The sequence below is a fragment of the Arabidopsis lyrata genome (assembly GCF_000004255.2).
Source record: "Arabidopsis lyrata subsp. lyrata unplaced genomic scaffold ARALYscaffold_3, whole genome shotgun sequence".
Taxonomy (NCBI): Eukaryota; Viridiplantae; Streptophyta; class Magnoliopsida; order Brassicales; family Brassicaceae; genus Arabidopsis; species Arabidopsis lyrata.
Window position 1 is genome coordinate 19,820,678 of NW_003302553.1, and position 21,006 is coordinate 19,841,683.

General features: G+C 34.5%; 3 protein-coding genes across 3 annotated transcripts; all 3 read left to right on the forward strand.

Annotated features, from left to right (window-relative positions):
- Positions 1 to 294: 294 nt before the first annotated feature.
- LOC9319957 (receptor protein kinase-like protein At4g34220) lies at positions 295 to 4,519 on the forward strand. Its single transcript, XM_021033697.1, has 2 exons — positions 295 to 2,354; positions 3,780 to 4,519. The coding sequence occupies exons 1-2, from the start codon at positions 599 to 601 to the stop codon at positions 4,328 to 4,330; spliced, it is 2,307 nt and encodes a 768-aa protein (XP_020889356.1). The 5' UTR covers positions 295 to 598; the 3' UTR covers positions 4,331 to 4,519.
- A 2,038-nt stretch (positions 4,520 to 6,557) lies between these two features.
- On the forward strand, positions 6,558 to 9,140 carry LOC9319958 (D-3-phosphoglycerate dehydrogenase 1, chloroplastic). The gene is made up of 4 exons (XM_002883845.2): positions 6,558 to 7,294; positions 7,408 to 7,895; positions 7,980 to 8,075; positions 8,223 to 9,140. The coding sequence occupies exons 1-4, from the start codon at positions 6,742 to 6,744 to the stop codon at positions 8,892 to 8,894; spliced, it is 1,809 nt and encodes a 602-aa protein (XP_002883891.1). The 5' UTR covers positions 6,558 to 6,741; the 3' UTR covers positions 8,895 to 9,140.
- Positions 9,141 to 9,247: 107 nt separating this feature from the next.
- LOC9319959 (probable ADP-ribosylation factor At2g15310) lies at positions 9,248 to 11,162 on the forward strand. Its single transcript, XM_021032279.1, has 5 exons — positions 9,248 to 9,720; positions 10,080 to 10,150; positions 10,319 to 10,438; positions 10,527 to 10,645; positions 10,738 to 11,162. Exons 1-5 carry the CDS (start codon positions 9,573 to 9,575, stop codon positions 10,895 to 10,897), a joined length of 618 nt encoding a protein of 205 aa, XP_020887938.1. The 5' UTR covers positions 9,248 to 9,572; the 3' UTR covers positions 10,898 to 11,162.
- Positions 11,163 to 21,006: the final 9,844 nt, after the last annotated feature.

Below are 21,006 nucleotides of genomic sequence, written 5' to 3' on the forward strand. Positions count from 1 at the left end.
AAAGTCTCAACAGTCTAGTAGCTTTTCCTCTGTAACATTTACTGATTCCCTCCCAGTTTCAAGTCTCCTCGGTTAGTTTTTGTCCTTTTTATTGTGTTATTAATTTATTTATTTTAAAAAAAAAAAAATTCAAAGCCATATTTTTAAAATTATGCTTTAGGCCACTTAAAATCTAAGACCGGCCTTGTATATATATATATATATACATTTTCTCGGAAACATCTCAAGTTTAAATCCACATTCAAAAATTATGAATATTCTTTTTTTTTGGATCAGAAGAAACACAAAACAAAGAATAATAATTCTACCCCAAAAAAAAAAACATTATAATTTTGCGGACATTTTTACGAACTTCGAAAAAAGACAAAGTACTTACTAAATGAGAAAATAACAACGACAAAAAGAATAAAGAATTGCTCACCAAAACAAAAAAGAATAAAGAATTAAAAAATTACCAACCCCTTTATCTCTTTCAACCTCACCTTCTCAAAGCAGAACCTCATAGTTTTGCTTTGCTCCAATATCTCAAAAAATTTGGTGAACAGAACAATCATTACTTGCAGTGGTTCACCATCTCTCTTTCTCATCTCTCTATCCTATGAATAGGCATTTTCATAAACATACTCAAGAGAAAAGAGAAAACCTAAGAACTCAAACCATGACTTCCATCAGAAGCAACCTCTTCTTCCATCTTTTTTTTCTACTTCTCCCTACTCTTATCCAAGCGCTTAACACTGATGGTGTTGCCTTACTCTCTTTCAAATACTCTATCCTCAATGACCCTCTCTCTGTTCTACGAAACTGGAACTACGACGATGAAACACCGTGCTCTTGGACCGGTGTTACCTGTACAGAGCTTGGGACTCCCAACACCCCAGACATGTTAAGAGTAACAAGCTTGGTTCTTCCCAACAAACAGCTTCTCGGTTCTGTTTCTCCCGACTTGTTTTCAATCCTACATCTAAGGATCTTGGATCTCTCCAACAATTTCTTCCATGGGTCACTGTCGGATTCTGTGTCCAATGCCAGTGAGCTTCGTGTTCTATCCCTTGGTAACAACAAGGTTTCTGGTGAACTACCCGGTAGTATCAGCAACGTGGCTAGTCTCCAGCTCTTGAATCTCTCTGCCAACGCCTTCACCGGCAAAATCCCTCCCAATCTCCCCCTTCTCAAGAATCTGACAGTCATTTCCTTGGCGAAGAATTCCTTTTCAGGCGATATTCCAAGCGGGTTTGAATCAGTACAGGTTCTGGATGTTTCCTCAAATCTTCTAGACGGATCTCTTCCTCCGGACTTTGGAGGAACAAGTCTGCATTACCTCAACCTATCACAAAATCAAATCTTCGGCATGATATCTCCATCTTTCACCGAGAAATTTCCAGCAAGCGCCATCCTTGATCTCTCCTTCAACAATCTAACAGGACCAATCCCTAGTACACAACCATTGCTTAACCAAAAGACCGAGTCTTTTTCTGGTAATATAGGCTTGTGTGGTCAGCCACTAAACACCCTTTGTTCAATCCCTTCTACTCTATCAGACCCACCAAATATCTCTGAAACTACTTCACCAGCAATAGCAGTCATGCCCAAAACTCCAACACCAACAACTCCATCAATAGAATCACCAAATCAAACAGCCAAAAGCAAACTAAAACCAAGCAAAATCGTCGGCATTACACTTGCAGATATAGCTGCTCTATCTCTCATAGCCATGTTTATCCTCTACATATACCAGCTCAAGAAACGTAGAAGCTACCAAGAATACAGCACTTTCAACGTCTTACAAAAATGTCTAGAGAAAAACGATACATTATCCGTCAAGAAATCGAAACACAACCTAGCCGCCGCCTCGGAGTTCACGAAATCTCCACCTGCAAAAATGGGATGTGGCTCGTGGATAATTAGAGGGTACGACGAAACAACGTCAGCATCATCTGAGAGTGACGTAGAGAACCAAATTCAAGACAAGAAACCCATTGAGGCATTTAATCGAACAAGTGGTGGGCGTCTAAAACACAATACTGAAACTCAACTAGTGACGGTGGATGGAGAGACTCAGCTAGAGCTAGATACTCTATTAAAGGCATCAGCTTACGTACTTGGAACCAGCAGAAGCGACGGAATCGTGTATAAAGCGGTGTTAGAGAACGGTGAGGCTTTTGCGGTGCGGCGGATTGGTGCGGAGAGTTGTCCGGCGGCGAAATTTAAGGAATTCGAAAAGGAAGTTCAGGGTATCGCTAAACTTCGCCACCCAAATCTCGTTAGGGTTCGTGGCTTCGTCTGGGGGAAAGAAGAGAAGCTTCTCATCTCCGACTATGTCCCAAATGGAAGCCTACCTCTCTCCTCCATCTCCGGTAAGTTTCCATAAACGGCGTACGTTACTTCATATTTGCTATAATACGCACTAATAGTCGGCGTATTTTAGCACGCTTCTCTTAGTTTATTATATGTTCAAGAAACCGGTAGACTCTAAGGAGACGGTGATCTAACGCCTAGTGCTTAGAACATTTAATCGGAACCTAAGTGATTTTAGGCAGTTAAAGCGTTTATAACATAAAACTAGAATTTAACCTGCGGTACATCGCGGGATGATTTAATTTTAAAGTTAGTATAAAAATATTTTGTAAATTGTATCTCCTTATAACATATTTATTTATATTATAGTTTACAATTGTTATTAAGTAACGGTATACCACGAGTCCACGAGATAATTATTAATAAACTGAGGATTTAACCCGTATTAAAGCGGTATATAAATATTGATTCAAATTCGTCCGCCATATAAATCATTTCCGAAATATAACCCGTTCCGTAATTTCTTAACCCGTCCTGTGATTTGTATTAAAAAAAATAAGGATTAAATCCGTATTGAAGCGGCGGATTAATGATATTTTAATCTTTTTATTATTGTTGATTCAAAAACCCGTCCTGCCAAACCCATCCCGCCAAAAAACTTATTTATTTTATTAATGTTCTTATTTATGATATGATTCTGAATCATTGTCTAAATATTTTAATCGATGTAGAACGTTGAACACACATTTTCGTCAATTGGATAATATATGTCCGTTTTTTAAATTTCGAATCATAGTATATGCAGAAAAAAAATTGATTTTTTTTTTACTTTATGTATTATATGATGATTCAAAACAATTAAAAACAAATAAAACAAAGATGATAGGAGAATCATAATTATAAATCTTAATCAAATCTTCTAAAAATCTAAATTATTAAATATGGAATATCCGGTGTATGAGTTGGGTTAAATATAACCCGACCCAACAAATTTTTTGTGAAGAATTTTTTAAAATGGGTCGGATATCCGATATACCCGAAAGCTTTTTTACCCACCCGTCACAAAAAGTGCTGCGATTATACTAGTATAGATATTATAAATATAATATTATAGATAAAAATAATATAAAATATATAAGAAAAATAAAATTATTAAATTATAAACAAAAATTAGAGAAAAACTTTTTTTTTAATTTATATCAAACAACCTATGAAAGGTTATAACCATGTCTATTGAGATAAAACATTTAAATTTAAACATATGTAGTTGGAAATTGAAAATAATACACTAAACCAAGATTTATGTTATTTTAGACGGTCAAAGCGATCATTTAAACCTGAACGCCTAGCGTTTAGTCGGAGTCTATGCGACCGCCTATACCGCTTTTTAGAACACTGAGTTTATTATTGATCTAATTTCGAAACTAGATTTTTTTTTTTTCCGAATATATGTTAAACATTTATTTTGTTTGATCTGAAAACAGCAAAATCAGGCTCGTCTTCTCATAATCCTCTCTCATTTGAGGCACGGCTTAAGATAGCAAGAGGAATAGCTAGAGGAATTGCTTACATCCACGAGAAGAAGCATGTGCACGGCAACATCAAGGCCAATAACATTCTCTTGGACTCCGAGTTTGAGCCCATAATTACAGATATGGGCCTTGATCGTATTATGGCTCCGGCCCATTCACTCACGGCTGGACCAGTGTCGAGCCCACAGCACCATCCACCAGAGTGGTCGACAAGCCAAAAGCCAAACCACAAATGGGATGTCTATTCCTTTGGTGTTATAGTCTTGGAGCTTCTCACAGGTAGAGTTTTTTCGGTTGATCGAGATTTGGTTCGCGATTCTGAGACCGATGAGAAAAGTTGGTTCTTGAGGTTGGTCGATGGGACAATTAGGGATGATGTGGCTCACCGCGAGGATGAGGCTGTTGCATGCTTGAAGTTAGGCTATGGTTGTGTCTCTTCCTTGCCTCAAAAGCGACCGTCCATGAAGGAAGTGGTGCAAGTGTTAGAGAAAATGTTTGTTTAGTTGTTTACTTTATTCAATTTAGAAAGATATCAGTGTAAATGGATTACTGTGTCATTTGAATTGTTTTCTTTTTTTTTTATTTCTTTTTATTTTCGTGATAAAGTATCATATTGTCATTTAGGTGATTTGTAAAAGTGATGCTTTTGGGAGATGAAATTAAATATATAGCACCACAAAGTTGGAAATGAAGTCCTTAGCATCTAAGGTACCTGAAAAGACTAGAAACTCCTTCTCATTCGTCAAGATGGAAATGAGAGGCACGTGAAGATGACTGACAAAGTTGAGAGATAGGGTGACGTGGCTTAGTTTTAACCCAAGTAAATTTCAGTAGCACCCCTTAAGAAATGTCAAATCAGTAACGTAACCTCAAATAGACAACCCTTCTGCAATTTACAAGCCTTTCTCTCTTCGAAACTATACAGGCCTATCGTAGAAGAAATCAGAAGCTGCAGATTTCGTGACTGTAATTTCGATAAAAGTAAACCTCAATTCAAATTTTTATGGTAGCCAAGAAATAAGATTTCTCACGCAACAAGTAAGAAGAAGAAGATAAGAATAATAAGAGCTTGAACTTCAAACAGATGCTAGATTTGTCTTTATTACATCAAATATGCACAATATCGGTTTTTTTTATTAAGTGTTAATTTCTTAATTATTAATTTTTTGTTGGTTATAGAATCATATTTCCCTTGTCATTTTACTAGAGCATTCATAGAAAACGCAAATATTATCTAATGAGAAACCCACAAACCTATATAATTAGGATTTTATAGCAAGTTTAGATTCCTAGCAACTCTCATTTTCTCTTATATGAAATCATTCTAAGAATCGTTGATCTTTGTATTATTAAAAAAAAATTCTCCTATTTCAAAACTGCATTGTTATCCAATAATATTACTATGTCAAGAGTTTTCTACTTTCTCCGATTCTTAATTCACTGACTACGATCGTAAATAACACACGAGCTAGAGTTAAAAGTCACTACATCTAGGGGTGTCAAAATGGGTAACCCGACCCGACCCGACCCAAACCCATATGGGTTCGAGTGTTTAATGGACGGGTTTGACCCGACCCATATATTTATATGGGTTGAATTTACATACCCAAACTCATTATTGTAGAAATTCATTGGCTTAATGGGTTATATGGGTACCCATATATATGTATAATAAAATATATAAATAATAAAAATCCAAAATAAATAACATAAAATTGTAAACCAACAAAAGTTTTTAAATAATAAATTAAAAAAATCTAGTTATTTTACTTTTTACTTTTATTTTACATATATTTTACATATATTTTACTTTTTACTTTTAATAATAAATTAATTAAAATAATGTTATACATATATTTTACTTTTTACTTTTATTTTTAGGTAAAATGTAAACTTTAATAGTTATTTTAGATATTTTACATATATAGTTGTAAAGAAAAGAAGATATTTTACATATATTTATATAAATTTTACATAATATATCAATATAGATATATATAAATTTTACTTTTTAGTTTTGGTTATGAATCCCATGGGTAACCCATGACCCTAATGGGTTTTACCCATTAAACTCATAACCCTAATAAGGTAACCCACTAAAACCCATTTATATATATGGGTAAAAAAATTCTACCCAAACCCACTAAAATCATGGGCGGGTTCGGGTAACCCATGGGTATTAACCCATTTTGACACCCCTAACTACATCTAAGATTATTACACAAAATGTTAATGTTTTAAAACCAAATTCAATTGGTAATTCAAAGTAATGATTAATGAAGAAATGGAATCTACCAACGTTGTGTTGGCCCAGTGGTAAATCTTCCTGATGGAGGTACTGGGTTCGACGCCCGTCGGGAGGATCTCTTCTTCGAAGAAGATGAATTTAACCTGGTGTGAATCCCGCCTCTGGAAAATGTAGGATCTTCGGGCTTGAACTTCCAAATATTCGAAAGAAAAGAAAAAAAAAAAAAAGAAATGGAACAGAAAAGATAATGATAAGATTGAAAAATAATAATGAAATGGTATAGAAAATCACATAAACCGGGTTATACCTCTCAGGCTCTCAATAACAAACCAACAAATTGGTTTTCTCAAATAATTTTAATCAATTTAAATAAACCGGGTTAAACCGATATCCAATTAATTCTGTCATTCTCTGAAAGTCTGAATAATGTCAAGCTTTTTCCGTATAGATAGATTCATAGGAGAAATCTCAAAAATCAACATTGTTGCATATGAAATGAATCAACAAAATAAAATTACTTTACGAACTCTCTTAATTAATCATACAAAATAATATAATTAAGAATCTGAGATTAACCAAAACATTTCTGATTATACATAAAACTCAGATCTCGTTCGTCTACTAAGCCACCAACCTCTCTTCACTTACACCCACTACACAGCTCCAATGTCTGCCGCCGCCGCCGCCGTAACGTCCTCGGCCAAACTCGCCGTGAATCCCCACAAAATCTCATCTCTCTCCTCCAGATCACCTCTCCCATCCGCCATTTCTATTCGCAGTAAACGCGATACTCCCCCAAAACGGCTTATCCTCGTGACGTGCACTGCTACCGGAGACGGAGCTAAACCAACCGTTCTCGTAGCGGAGAAGCTCGGAGAAGCTGGAGTTCAGCTACTTGAGAAATTCGCAAACGTCGATTGTTCTTATAACTTGACTCCAGAGGAGCTAAACACGAAGATCTCACTATGTGATGCGTTGATTGTGAGAAGTGCGACGAATGTAGGTCGTGATGTGTTTGAATCGTCTCGTGGACGACTTAAGGTTGTTGGAAGAGCTGGTGTTGGGATTGATAACGTAGATCTAAGTGCTGCGACGGAGTTTGGTTGTTTGGTTGTTAATGCTCCGACTGCGAATACTATCGCCGCCGCTGAACATGGGATTGCACTTATGGCTGCTATGGTTAGAAATGTTTCTCAAGCTGATGCTTCTGTTAAATCTGGTTAGTCACTTTTTTGATGATTCTTGTATTGTCGTGGGTGCTCACTGGTAGGGGCGGTCGGGGCGTTACATGATGTGGCTGAGGAATCTTGGTTTTTGTTTTGTGTAATGTAGGAGAATGGAAAAGGAATAAGTATGTTGGTGTATCACTAGTGGGGAAGACATTAGCTGTGATGGGATTTGGGAAAGTTGGATCAGAAGTTGCTAGACGTGCTAAAGGACTTGGTATGCGTGTTATTGCTCATGATCCTTATGCGCCTGCGGATCGTGCTCATGCTATTGGTGTGGATTTAGTGAGCTTTGATGAAGCGCTTTCGACTGCTGATTTCATTTCTTTACATATGCCTCTTACACCTGCTACTTCGAAGATGCTTAACGATGAAACGTTTGCGAAGATGAAGAAAGGGGTGAGGATTGTTAATGTTGCTCGTGGAGGTGTTATTGATGAAGATGCATTGGTTAGAGCTTTAGATGGTGGTATTGTTGCTCAGGCTGCTCTTGATGTTTTTACTAAAGAGCCGCCGGCTAAGGATAGTAAGTTGGTGCAGCATGAGAGGGTTACTGTTACACCTCATCTTGGAGCAAGTACTATGGAGGCTCAGGTTCTGCATTTGTGTTAACAATTTTCAAGTGATGCTTTTGTTGTGACTTTCTGTTGGTTAATTACTATGTTTGGAATTTGATAGGAAGGGGTAGCTATTGAGATTGCAGAAGCTGTTGTTGGAGCTCTTAACGGAGAGCTAGCTTCTACTGCTGTAAATGCACCTATGGTTTCTGCTGAGGTTAGCCTTCTTTAGCCTATACTAGTAAGAGTTTCGTATGGTCTATGTTAACAAGAAATCAGCAACTTAAACAATGAAAGATAATGAGATATTGGAGATGTTGTCATGAGGTGTAATTGTATTTACTTGAGCTTATTATATCCACAGGTTCTCGCTGAGCTGAAACCATATGTGGTGTTGGCGGAGCAATTAGGGAGACTGGCTGTCCAATTGGTGGCTGGAGGAAGCGGTGTGAAGAACGTGAAAGTGACCTACGCTTCGGCTCGAGCCACTGACGATCTTGACACTAGACTTCTCAGAGCCATGATTACGAAGGGTATCATTGAGCCAATCTCCGACGTGTATGTAAACCTTGTCAACGCGGATTACACAGCAAAACAGAGAGGTATGAGAATCTCAGAGGAACGGGGTGTCCTTGACGGTTCACCAGAGAGCCCACTCGAGACCATCACGGTTCAGCTAGGCAACGTAGAGTCCAAATTCGCCAGCGCCCTATCTGAATCTGGAGAAGTCAAAGTTGAAGGAAGAGTGAAAGATGGGGTTCCCCATTTGACAAAGGTGGGTTCTTTTGAAGTAGATGTGAGTCTTGAAGGAAGTATAATACTGTGTAGGCAAGTAGATCAACCGGGCATGATCGGGACTGTCGGAAGAATCTTGGGAGAGTCGAATGTTAATGTCAGTTTCATGAGTGTTGGGAGAATCGCGCCGAGGAAGCAAGCGGTTATGGCAATTGGTGTTGATGACATGCCAAGCAAAGAGACTCTGAAGAAAATCGGTGAAATTCCAGCCGTGGAGGAGTTTGTGTTCCTCAAGCTATAGTTTTGCTACCAAAATTAGGTGAGAACTTATGAAAGAAAGGCTTTGGCTTTATTTGAATTTGGTAAATTTCTACAGTTTTGAGAGTGTCCAAGTAGCTTAAGAGAGAGTGAGAAACTTGGTGAGATGAAAAATAAGGTCTGCCTCAGAATTTGACCTTTGAGGCTATTAATGTTTCAACTTTATGTGCTGTGTTATCATTGCTTCACTTAGAACAAGTTTTAACCGAAAGAATCTGATTTTGTTCCATTTTACTATCTTTATGCAATACCAATTTTGTGTCTTTCTTGTGTACCTGTAATAATATTCCATATTGCTGATGATGTACTCAAGGAATAAGATTCTGATATAAGCATCTAGAATGAGAAAGACAGAACACAGAATCTAACCAGTCTTGCTCTGTGTCCTAATGAGCTTTTGGGTTTGGAAAAGGACACACCATTCTTTACTTCCTTAGGGAATTTATTCTTTTCCAGAATGTGATTTTGCCTTTTAGCTTGCCTTTACATTCTGAAAATCAAACTTTCAGTTATTTTTCATTTTTTCTCATGTGTGTAAAATACTCTTCACAGATCTCATATAAGCCCAAGCTTATTCCTCTACCAGACAGCTTGAATTGAAATATCAAAGCAGTGTTTCTTTCACTATATCTCAGATTCCTTGTTTTTGTTTTTGTTCTACATGGGAGCCAGATTTTCGCGTATAGCGAAAAGGTTTCTTCCTAAAAGTAAAGTAAGGATTTTGATGGTGGGTCTTGATGGTTCAGGGAAGACTACCATTCTTTACAAGCTGAAGCTTGGAGAGGTTGTCACAACAGTGCCTACTATTGGTATGTAACACAAGCTTTTCTTGTCTTGTTTTTTGGTGCTGTTGAGACTTCTCTAAGTGAGGGATTGATTATGAAGTTAGAGCAAGATGTTGATTTTCAGTCTATCTATCTATTGAGGATTATGAAAGAAACTTTGTTTGGGTAGTTAGAACAGCTCCAAACCATATATACTTTTGTGTATTTTCTGTGGATCATAGCTTTGTCTGTAAATAGTTACTTTTTCTCTTTGATTGTGTTTGTATCCGTGAGGAAGGAACATTTTAATAACTTGATAAAACTCATGTAGATGTTGCGTTCTGCATCAGGATCATTACGGTTTAACCATTTTATCCGGTTTTGGTTGTTTTGCGATTTTCCAGGGTTCAACCTCGAGACAGTAGAATACAAAGGCATCAATTTCACTGTATGGGATATAGGAGGACAAGAGAAGGTAAACTCCATGTTGAATCCCATATTCATCTATCGTTTACCTCTCTACAAGTGCATATAAACACACAGATTTCTCTCTTTTGTCTCTCAAGGCTTGACCTTTCTAACGATTCTTATGGGGTCTGAATCATTTTGTTCATCTGAAAAACAATGTCTGCTTATTCAACAGATTCGTAAACTGTGGAGACACTATTTCCAGAACGCACAGGGGCTTATCTTTGTGGTGGACAGCAGTGATAGTGAAAGGATATCAGAAGCTCGAAACGAGCTGCATCGCATACTAACCGATGTAAAGTCATATGAATGTTTTAAATGTTACTTATTCTGTCCTCTTTTTGGTCCTAACAACTTTCTGTATTGGTTAAAAAAATACACAGAATGAACTAGAAGGTGCATGTGTACTCGTCTTTGCGAACAAGCAAGATTCAAGAAATGCTTTACCAGTAGCCGAGGTTGCCAACAAACTTGGTCTACACAGCCTATCCAAACGTTGTTGGTAATAATAAAAACATCATCTCGTGTTTCCTATAGATACATTTAGAGGTAGAGGATAAACAAAAACTTTGTATCTGATTATGATTGGGGCAGGCTTATACAAGGAACCTCAGCCATCTCTGGGCAAGGATTATACGAAGGACTTGAATGGCTATCCACAACAATCCCGATCAAACCCGAACGGTCTACTTCGGTTGGTAGTTTCCGGAACAATTCCTATGAGAGGAAGCTGGTACGAGGTCCGAGGTATTAAAAGTCTGAAGGCTTTGAATTGGTTATTCCAATGTAGAAAACGGAACGTACCAAATATCACAAGTGTGTTTTTGTACTAGCTTGTTTGGTACGCTCCGGTTGGTACGAGCAACCAAAATAGCTCTCTTCTTCGTTCTATGTATTTGTATGATTATGGCGTTTTGTTTTCAATGTTTCTCAATGAGAACCATACTTGACTATTACTCATATTATTGAGTGAATAAGGTTTTTAGGGTATATATCTTTACGTACACCCTTTATATGAATTTGGTTCCTCGTTCATACTTATTATGAATCAGTGACTGTCGCCGGTGTCTTCTCCCTTTAATTAATGAGTCTTAAAAAGGTGTTGTTGGAGAGACCGCGCGACTCTCAAAAGAACAGACCCTATATAGTCAATATGGACTTTCTTGAATCCAACTTTGGTTTCATCTGTTATATGGTTTAGACTAGAGTCTACAAGAAAAATAACAAATCCACAACAAATTTTGGAAACAAAAATATTAGGTGTTTTAAAGTCATTGAGTGCTCAAAAACTATGAGGCATTGACTGACATACCTGGGATGTCGAGATTGACATGTTTGTTACCTATTCGATCAGTCCCAAATTTTCAAATATCCAGAAATTTGGACAATCTGTTTAGAAATTTCAAACATCCATAATTTTGGATATAAGTAGCCAAAAAAAAAAAAAAAGTAGCCAAAAATAGGGATATTATAATAAACTGAGGACTTGATTGATTTTTGGCTTTTTGCCCAATTGACAACAAATATGTCGTTTTAGAGCGATTGTGATTGTTGACACTAATTAATTATAAAAACTACTTCATACCGTTTCAATTAATTACTCGTTTAATATTTATATCAGGACTTTGGGATAGGAATGTAAATAAAACCAAAAAAGACTAAAAATTGTACACATTACACCTATCCATGTAAACCTGAAAATGATTGTTATGAATATTTGTTTATTAATCTTAATATATAAATAATTCTATAATAATTAGATAATGGATGAGGCTCTTACCAACCTTGCTGGTGAGCATAAAACTTTATTATGAGTGGAATAAATGCATTAATCATAGTTGAATATTCTTTACAAACAAAAAAACTATTACTACAGTTAGGCACCAAAAGAATTGGGAGAGCCAAGAAACAGCGGTGTCATGGAGAAGCGAGTGATCTGATAGTGACAAAATTGGTTGGTACCAATACCACAAAATAATTGTTTTGTTTCAACATACATACATATAATTATATAAATAACAGCCGCCTTCTTTCATGTACATATCTTACAAAATACATACACTTCGGTATTTTATACTATTTAATAATTGGTGGTGAATAGTAAACTATATTTTTAGGTTTTTGTATTTTATTTATTTATTTATATATTTTTCATTAGAGTTTTTCTTCATGTTTTTCTGTTTTAAAAAGTAACTTTGTTATATATTTTGGTCGTATTAAAAATATAACTAAAAACGGAACATTCATAAACAATAACTATTTTAGTTTTTATTATGCAAAACATTTGTTCAGTTTTAATATTAATAATTTATTCCAATCAAAAGGTGATTCAGTTTTCATGTTGTTGTCATTTGTAATAAAAGTAAACATATTATTCGGTTTCAGGTTTATTAATAAACATACTTATTTAATTTAAGCTATCGAACGATAGTCATTAATAATATGAATACATATATGCCAAAAATATTATTTCGGTGTAATTGTTGTATCGATCAACATGGAGCCGATCATGTATGCCAATTTACAATACGTTTTTTAACAACCAATGACTTCAACATGTACATGGTTTAATCTAGAGATACATGAGACTTTGACAATGTTGGTTTGAGTAGTGTATGGTACTGAGAAGATTTCTAGAAGAAGATAGGTTATGTGTGTACAACCATCGCACCGAGGTAATCTTTCCGGCATATCGGTTTGAGATTTAGTATTACTCTGAACCAAAAGTGCAAATAAAACCTAAATGTTTTGGTTTAATATTGATTTTGCTTTCAATTTTAAAATTTAACATGGGTTAGCTAATATTAAATAAATGTTATCAAGCAACAATATTTCAAACCCAAACCCACAATTAGTTTAAAATTGAAATTAAAGTTTGTCCCTTATAATATTGCAATTACCAATGGTTTAGAAAAAAAAAAAATTAACCGAAACATTGATGACGTTGATGGCTTGACCGATCAGATCAACAACTTAAGAGCATCTTCATTGGACCAAAATAATACATATTTTTTGTATTGTTTATTAGGAGAAATTCATCATAAAATTATCATTCCATTGGTAAGATACTATATAGGTCTCTCATGATTACAATATTAATATTTTAACCAAAAAGTATGTTTTACTGTGTTCAAAAGTATACCATAACCAAAAGCAAACATTCGTTTAAATCAGAGTATCCTAGTAGATGAAATCAATCGTTTAAACCCGCATCATTACGAATTTTACGATCAATCATCAATCTCAAGAAACTATTACATATATGTTTTCATCTCAGTCTTCTCCCTGAAGTCCTGAAACTTCTAGGAAAAGGAATCTGGTACACATCATGATGTGGTTCAAGTCAATATTTTACCAAAAAATTTATATTAAATTTTATAAATCCATAATACTAAAATTTATATGTCAAATTACATTTTGAATATATTAAATTATACTTATTAATTATATATTTATTTATAAAACTAGCTACAAAAAGATCATAAATATTTTGTATTAGACATTTTGTACAAAAATATGACAGAAATTAAACATTATTTTTCTAAAATATCAAAATTTTGACAAAAAAAGATATGTCTTTTAGTATTGAAAATTTCTATTTATTCTAATATCAATATTATTGTATTAACATAATAATATTAATCTAGTATTTTATAAAAACTTAACAAATATCAATTAAAATAATATTAATATAATTTTAACTTATGCATAATGGAGTTTCATATATAGATAATTTTATTTTATGAATTGTTAAAAAAAAATCTATTAACTATTTAATCAATATCTTCAATCATAAGGTATTTGATTTATAAATAAAATGTTAAACCAATGTTAAAGTGACATGTGTGTGAGAGAGAGAGTTCTCATGAGTCTCTCTGTTGAGAACCGGTTCTAACTTCTAACAATTTTAGAGTATAAAACCAGATATATTTTTTATGGGAATTATTGGGGTTTGTGATGCCCGAAGATGACGTGATGGCGATCAGAGAAAGAAAACTTTTACCTGTTTTTAGGATTACGACATTTTCCCTGACACAATTCTTATTTGCTTCTTTATGTTGAAAATATGGTGATCCGAGAATCATATCCTCGTACATGACTATTTCTCTGGAGAAGTTTTTGTCTCTGCTGAATAACCAACTAATAGAGATTGTTGCTCAATCAGAATCTGGGATTGGAGAGTGTAATGGCCAAGCCATCAAACAACTTTGAGATCCTACACTTCCATCACTCTTTTGGCACCGGAGAAAGTGGGTATTTTGTTGGGTACCCTATTGTGGTGGTTAAGGTAAATGGAAATGATGGAAATGAATAGAGGCGTTGCAGAAACCAGATCATCATGTTGCGTTGCCATGATGAAAAATTTACAGGTATGTATAATAGCTACTGATTTTGGTTTCTTCATGACACATATCAGTTAACACTCTAACTAATTGATTATTTTTTCAGGATGGAAGCTCAAACGAAGAGATTTAATTGGATCTCTATAGAGCATACAGGGCCGGTCCGGTAAAATAGGAGGCCGAATACGAAAAAAAATTTTGAGGCCTTTTTAATAAGTAAAAACTGTTAAATTTTTTTTTTTGTTTTGTTAATTATGGGCCATTTATAATTTTTATTTAACATTTTTTCTTAATTTTTGGACATTGTTTGCTAATTATAAGATTTTTACTAATTATGAGGCCTTCTTACTAATTATGTGGTTTTTTTTGTTAATTTTGAGGTCTATTTTACTAATTTTGAGGCCTATTTTACTAATTGTGGGGCTTTAAAAAAAAAAAAAAAAAAACTCACAAAATGGGCCTCAGAAATTTGAGGCCCAATACAAATGTTTTGTTAAAATCTGTCCAGGGCCGGGCCTGAGAGCATATAGTACCAGAACTTTTTTAGAAATGCTCAATTTGGTTCAGTCCACTTGAACTGGATAGTATGAAATAGGAAAAAAGATTGCTAGCTACCTGAAGTATCACGGAATACATAACTACACATGCCAAATATATTATTGTATCATTAGCTACACGAAGTAGATGTATTGCATGGCCACATATATGAACTATACAATGTCATGTGGTTAACACCATACACATACAATTCCGGTGCACCGGTCGACTGACTCATACATTGACCGGCATTGACCAACAAAAATATCTTTAAAAGACATTTATTAATTTTTAATATTAAAAAAAATAAGAAAATAGTTTTATTTGGTGTTGTATACAAAAGAAATTCTATATTCAATATAAATATTATATATATATAGATATTTAATGCATTAAATCTTATAATTGTTAGTTTTTTTCAATTTTAAAATTAAACTAAAAGTGTAATAAAAACCATGAATAAATTTTTTAGATATTAAAATTTAAATTAAAACCGGAAAACCTTATTAAAATCAATTAAGTAAGGGAATTGCTTATTTTATACATTGTCAATTAAAAGACATTAACTTCTTATTTGATTTATTTAAATACAAAACAATTCTATTATTTAATATTTTTCAACCACAAAAATTATTTCTTACAATAAAAATCATTAGAATCAAACCCAATACATATGACTTTCATTAGGAAATAATATGCAAAATTTGAGTATATAACTCGTTAGTGTAAAGTTTGTGTGGTAAAAAGATATAGAAAATTTTACATACTCTTTAGTCTAAAGTTTTTTTGTATAACATCTTGTTCACTTTTGTAACTAAAATTAATAAGAAACATTCTCATAATAACACATAAACAACCAAAAAACTTGCAATATTTCCTTTTAATATATATAATGATAAAAAAATCTAACAATTTTGATTTTAACAAAAAACATTTGTAAGAGAAAATTCATTCATACGCATTGGGGTTGATTCTAATGATTTTTATTGTAAAAATAATTTTTATTGTTGAAAAATATCAAATAAGAAGTTAATATTTTTTAATTGGCAATGTAAAAATAAGCAATCCCCTTACTTAATTGATTCTAATAAGATTTTCCGGTATTCATTTAAATTTTAATATCTTAAATATTTATTAATGATTTTTATGATACTTTTAGTTTAGTTTTGAAACTAAAAAACTAACTATTACAAAAATTAATGCATTATATATATATATATATATATATATATAATATTTATACTTGAATATAGAATGTCTTTTTATTATACAACTGATAACATGGAATTTTTGCCCATAGTTGTCTTATGTTTTAGGAAGTGTTTGGCGTGATTTCAAGGCAAAAAGGGAGATATTCAAGTATTTATGGAGTCAAGAAGATTTTAGGAGTTTTAAAGCAAAATAGACCAAAAGACGAGCAAAACCCGTTTCAGGACAGATTCGAAGCTCCAGAAATTAGGCGTCCGTTGGAGGCCTTTCCGTAAAAAAAATTTGGATATCTTGGACTTTATAGAAATTTAGAAGAGTCAAAATTACTATGGAGGAACAATCAACTCAATCCCAGCTGCCAAACAGAAGTTACAACCGATTGAAGGAACCATGTCCGAGACCGGTCACAAGGAGTGTGACAATTGGTGAAGCCCTTTTTTGGACTGGTCACAACCCCACGTGACCGGTCTGGAGCCTCTTGTTGAGCAAGGTCATAGACCCTCATGACCGGAATTGGCCATCTCGTCCCCGAACTTATTGAAACTACGTAGTTTTGCCGATAAAACCCTAAACCGACTTGTTACTTCCCGAGGTCTATAAATACAAGTTCTGAACCCTAATTAGGGTGTGTCTTCGACCCTATCACCAGCAGCCTCACAGAGAGAAGCCACGTAGCCTCCTTCACAGCCTCTTAATGTAGAAGCTTTGTCTCACCGCCGATCTCCTCTGAAGCCACCATCGTCGATCACCAACCTTTCTCTTCATCTCTATTCTCTGTTCTCTACTTGTTTAAGGAAGAAGAATCCTCAACTCTGTATTTCCAGAGAAGATTTCTAATCCTTTTTTCTATATTAATACTTTTTTATGCAATCTCTTATTCATATGATGTTGTGTTCTTTGAGAATGTATGAGTAGTTTATTCGTTGGGTATAAGGGTTTCAAAGGGGATTCATGGATCTGTTTTCTAGGGTTTCTTAGATCTATATTTAGGTCATCTTGTTCTCCGTTCTAGGTTTGTTGTTAATGCATATTGCTTGAGTAATTAACTTGCAATATTGATCTTAGGTGGTTTTATGCATCGCAAGTGTATAAATCCGCATTCACTAGCGTAGATGTGAGTATCGTGTTATAACATGCGATAGTTGAGTTATAAAGCTTTATGAACTATAATCGAACTCGTTAATCATGCTGGTCTAATCTCGTCGTTGCATGCGTTAGTTTAGTAACAGAATTGTTAAACTTAGATAGTCATTTGGTCATAAGCCAAACGGTTTCACATAAGTGTTTCGTAGTTCATGAACTGTTTAAAAGCATAGGTTTACCTTTGTTTAAAACCATAGAATAATCCGATCCATGATACCCTGAGAAATCTCTGAAGCCCAACTTCTCGTTTATTGATATCTTCTAATCGTTTGCAATGCTTTTATTTTCTTATTTCGTTAGTTAGAAAACCCCAAAACCAAACCCCCTTTTGTTTGTCTTAGACATATTCCTTCTCTATTGAATTTGTATTGTACTTATAAGTCTATGTGGGATTATCCTTAAAGACTACGTACATCCGATTAACTATGCATTTGCAGTATTTCGTGTAGTCTCTAAAGGAAAACTTTGAGGCGAAATAAAACACGCATCAACAATACCAAATAAAACTATTTTTGTTTTTAATATTAAAAATAAATACAAGCTTTTTCTTTTTTATATTTTTGTTGGTTAATACCGGTCAACGCCGGAGTCAGTCGATCGGTGTACTAGAATCGTATGTCTATGGTGTTAACCACATGACGTCTTATAGTTCATATATGTGGTCATGCAATACATCTATTTCGTATAGCTGACGATGAAGCTTGACTTAGGGGTAGTGCTAAGAGTGCTCAAGCACTGGATCCCACAATTTTTTTTAAAAGGTTTTAACGCCCTATATTTTAGAAATTTTGCAAATAAAACTCTAAATTTTTATAATAAGAATAATTTTCAGATTTTTTTAAAATGAAAACAAGGTCAAAAAAAATTTGAGCCGGCTCTGTTGATGATGCAATAGTATACTTGGCATGTGTCTTTTTTTTTTTTTATGAAATACGCATATGTTTGTTATTTTTAAAATCGACTATTTGGCTTCACATCTGTAATTATACAAAATTCACTGTGTTAATAGAAACTTTTCATATTTTAAAATGCGTGCACAAGGTAATCTTTCCGACGTATTATAGACTTGGAAACCATTTACAATGTCTCTTACATGTATCTAGGTATTAAATTCTTCCTTGAAAGATACGCATACATAACCTTCTTGTAACAAAGTCCTGTTATGAAGCGCACATATCACCTAACGGTTCACTTAATATGTCTCTTAGAGAAATCCATTGTAAACATAGTAGTTTCCTTCAGCTATTAAGATTCACTATAACTTCAGAATTTTTTGTAATGATGGTTCCAAACTGGTGGAGTTCGTTAGCGAATACACACATTCATTCTTACGGTTTTTGCAATCTCTTTTAATTCTTCATTTTTTGTTTTGTTTTATGCACTCTCGTTTTGCCTTCTTCATTTCTTTTCTTGTATACTTGTAACGCCCCTGTTTCAAGAATATGGTGGTGCATGCGGAGAGGTTTAAAAGAATTGATTTGGCCACCTATGTCACCAAAGTGCACTTATCTTTTCGGTCAACTGTCCTGAGAGAACTCCACAGTTAAGCGTACTTGAGCTAGAGCAATTTCAGGATGGGTGACCTTCCGGGAAGTGATTGTTGGAACTGTGTGAGTGAGGACAAAACACAAGGAAAGATCATGTGGTGATTTATAAGGTCGGTAAACAAGTCTTTAAAGCCTCCCGGACGTAGCGGACCGGCCGTTAGACACGGGTGAGCCCACGGGCCGAGAAAAAACGTGGGGCCCATTAAGAGAGGTGTGGCGGTCGGGGCGTTACAAGTGGTATCAAAGCCGAACCCAGGCGAGTGTGGAGTCAAGAGGGCTCACACTATCGGGCTGACGGTCTTGGTGCGCAACGAGGACGTTGCGATCTGTTAGTGGGGGTTACTTGTAACATCCCGGTTTCAGGAATATGGTGGTGCATGCGGAGAGTTTTAAAATAATTGAATTGGCCACTTATGTCACCAAAGTGCACTTATCTTTTCGGTCAACTGTCCTGAGAGAACTCCACAGTTAAGCGTGCTTGACCTGGAACAATTTCAGGATAGGTGACATTCCGGGAAGTGATTGTCGGAACTGTGTGAGTGAGGAAAGAACACAGGGAAAGATCATGTGGTGATTTGTAGTGTCGGTAAACAAGTCTTTAAAGCCTCCCGGACGTAGCGGACCGGCCGTCAGACACGGGTGAGCCCATGGGCCGAGAGAGGACGTGGGGCCCATTAAGAGAGGTGTGGCGGTCGGAGCGTTACTATACTACTTTGTAAATAACATTTATTTTTTTGATTAATAAATTCATTATTTAAACTTATTAATGCAGTTTCAGTTAGTTTTTAGGGTATTATTAGAAAATAGCCAAATTTTGAAAAGAAACTAAGTAACTAACCATGTGTTAGAAATGTTAGGTAAATGACTCTTTTGTAGTTATTACGAAATGATGGGGAAAATACCAGTTAATCTTTTGAAAGTATAGTTACTACGAAATGATATATTTGTTTGTAAGTGGTGGTAGAGATTCGGTGAGAAAAAAATAGATCCGGTCATGGAAGCGGTACGGTGGTCTTGGTCACCATAATGAATGTGGATGGAGGAGAAAAAAACATGAATTTTTTTAAAATAGCACGGTTTAAGTAAACAGAACACGTATCTAAAAGAAAAATATATGTATTATGTTTAATAACATGAAAATTACATGTATTGAAGTAAAAATACATGTGATTCTTTTGAATATCATGAAATATTGATAAATATATATATTTGTTTTAATAGCATGGTTTTTAAAAGTACTATTTGCATTTTTCAATACAGATTAACGATGATGGTAGTTACAGAGGAGGTGATGATGGACAAGATAAATCCTCTGATGGTAGATCAAGGAAAAAAAACATGAAATTTTTTAAAATAGCACGGTTTAAGTAAATATACATGTATCTAGAAGAAAAATATATGTATTATGTTTAATAACATGAAGATTACATGTAATTAAGTAAAAATACATGTGATTCTTTTGAATACCATGAAATATTGATAAATATATAGATATTTCTTTTAATAGCATAATTTTCAAAAACACTACTTGTACTTTCAATACATATTTGGATCTAAAAACCGTTGTATGGGTCAAATGATTCGTGTTGTAATTGTAGAACATATGACGATGGGCTATAGAGAATATTAAAAGCAGAGAGAAGTAAGAGGATATGGAAGCGAATGAGATATGCGACGGTGGAAGGAGACATGTGCGCGTGAGATCAAAAGAGATGGAAGAAAATTGAGAATTATAAACAACCTAAAAAATTAGTGAATTTTTCTAGAAAGATCCGTTGCAATGTCAGAAGAAACAAGGATTGTGGTGGCGGTGGTGAAGTTGAGAGTGATGTTGATGATGAAGAAGTTTAAGTTTGAGGTTTAACAATGGTGGGGAGAAAAAGATAAGCGAAAGAAAAATAGAATGAATAAAGGTTAAAGATGTCATTTGCTCCATGTTTCTGTAGCTCATAGCTAGTTTGTTAATTATTTTCGAGTCAAAAGCTATTTTGTATATATTCCTTAGTTTTTAATGAGTTATTTATAAGATGTGGCACTAGAATCATCACTGAAGTTTATATTATGTCATTTTATAGACACTAATT

Coding starts and splice junctions, on each gene's coding strand:
- LOC9319959 (XM_021032279.1), top strand. CDS start 9,573: ATGGGAGCCAGATTTTCGCGTATAGCGAAAAGGTTTCTTCCTAAAAGT. Junction 10,439..10,526: donor TGCATCGCATACTAACCGAT/GTAAAGTCATAT, acceptor AAAAATACACAG/AATGAACTAGAAGGTGCATG. Junction 10,646..10,737: donor AGCCTATCCAAACGTTGTTG/GTAATAATAAAA, acceptor TGATTGGGGCAG/GCTTATACAAGGAACCTCAG.
- LOC9319957 (XM_021033697.1), top strand. CDS start 599: ATGAATAGGCATTTTCATAAACATACTCAAGAGAAAAGAGAAAACCTA. Junction 2,355..3,779: donor ACCTCTCTCCTCCATCTCCG/GTAAGTTTCCAT, acceptor ATCTGAAAACAG/CAAAATCAGGCTCGTCTTCT.
- LOC9319958 (XM_002883845.2), top strand. CDS start 6,742: ATGTCTGCCGCCGCCGCCGCCGTAACGTCCTCGGCCAAACTCGCCGTG. Junction 7,295..7,407: donor TGATGCTTCTGTTAAATCTG/GTTAGTCACTTT, acceptor TGTGTAATGTAG/GAGAATGGAAAAGGAATAAG. Junction 7,896..7,979: donor CAAGTACTATGGAGGCTCAG/GTTCTGCATTTG, acceptor GGAATTTGATAG/GAAGGGGTAGCTATTGAGAT.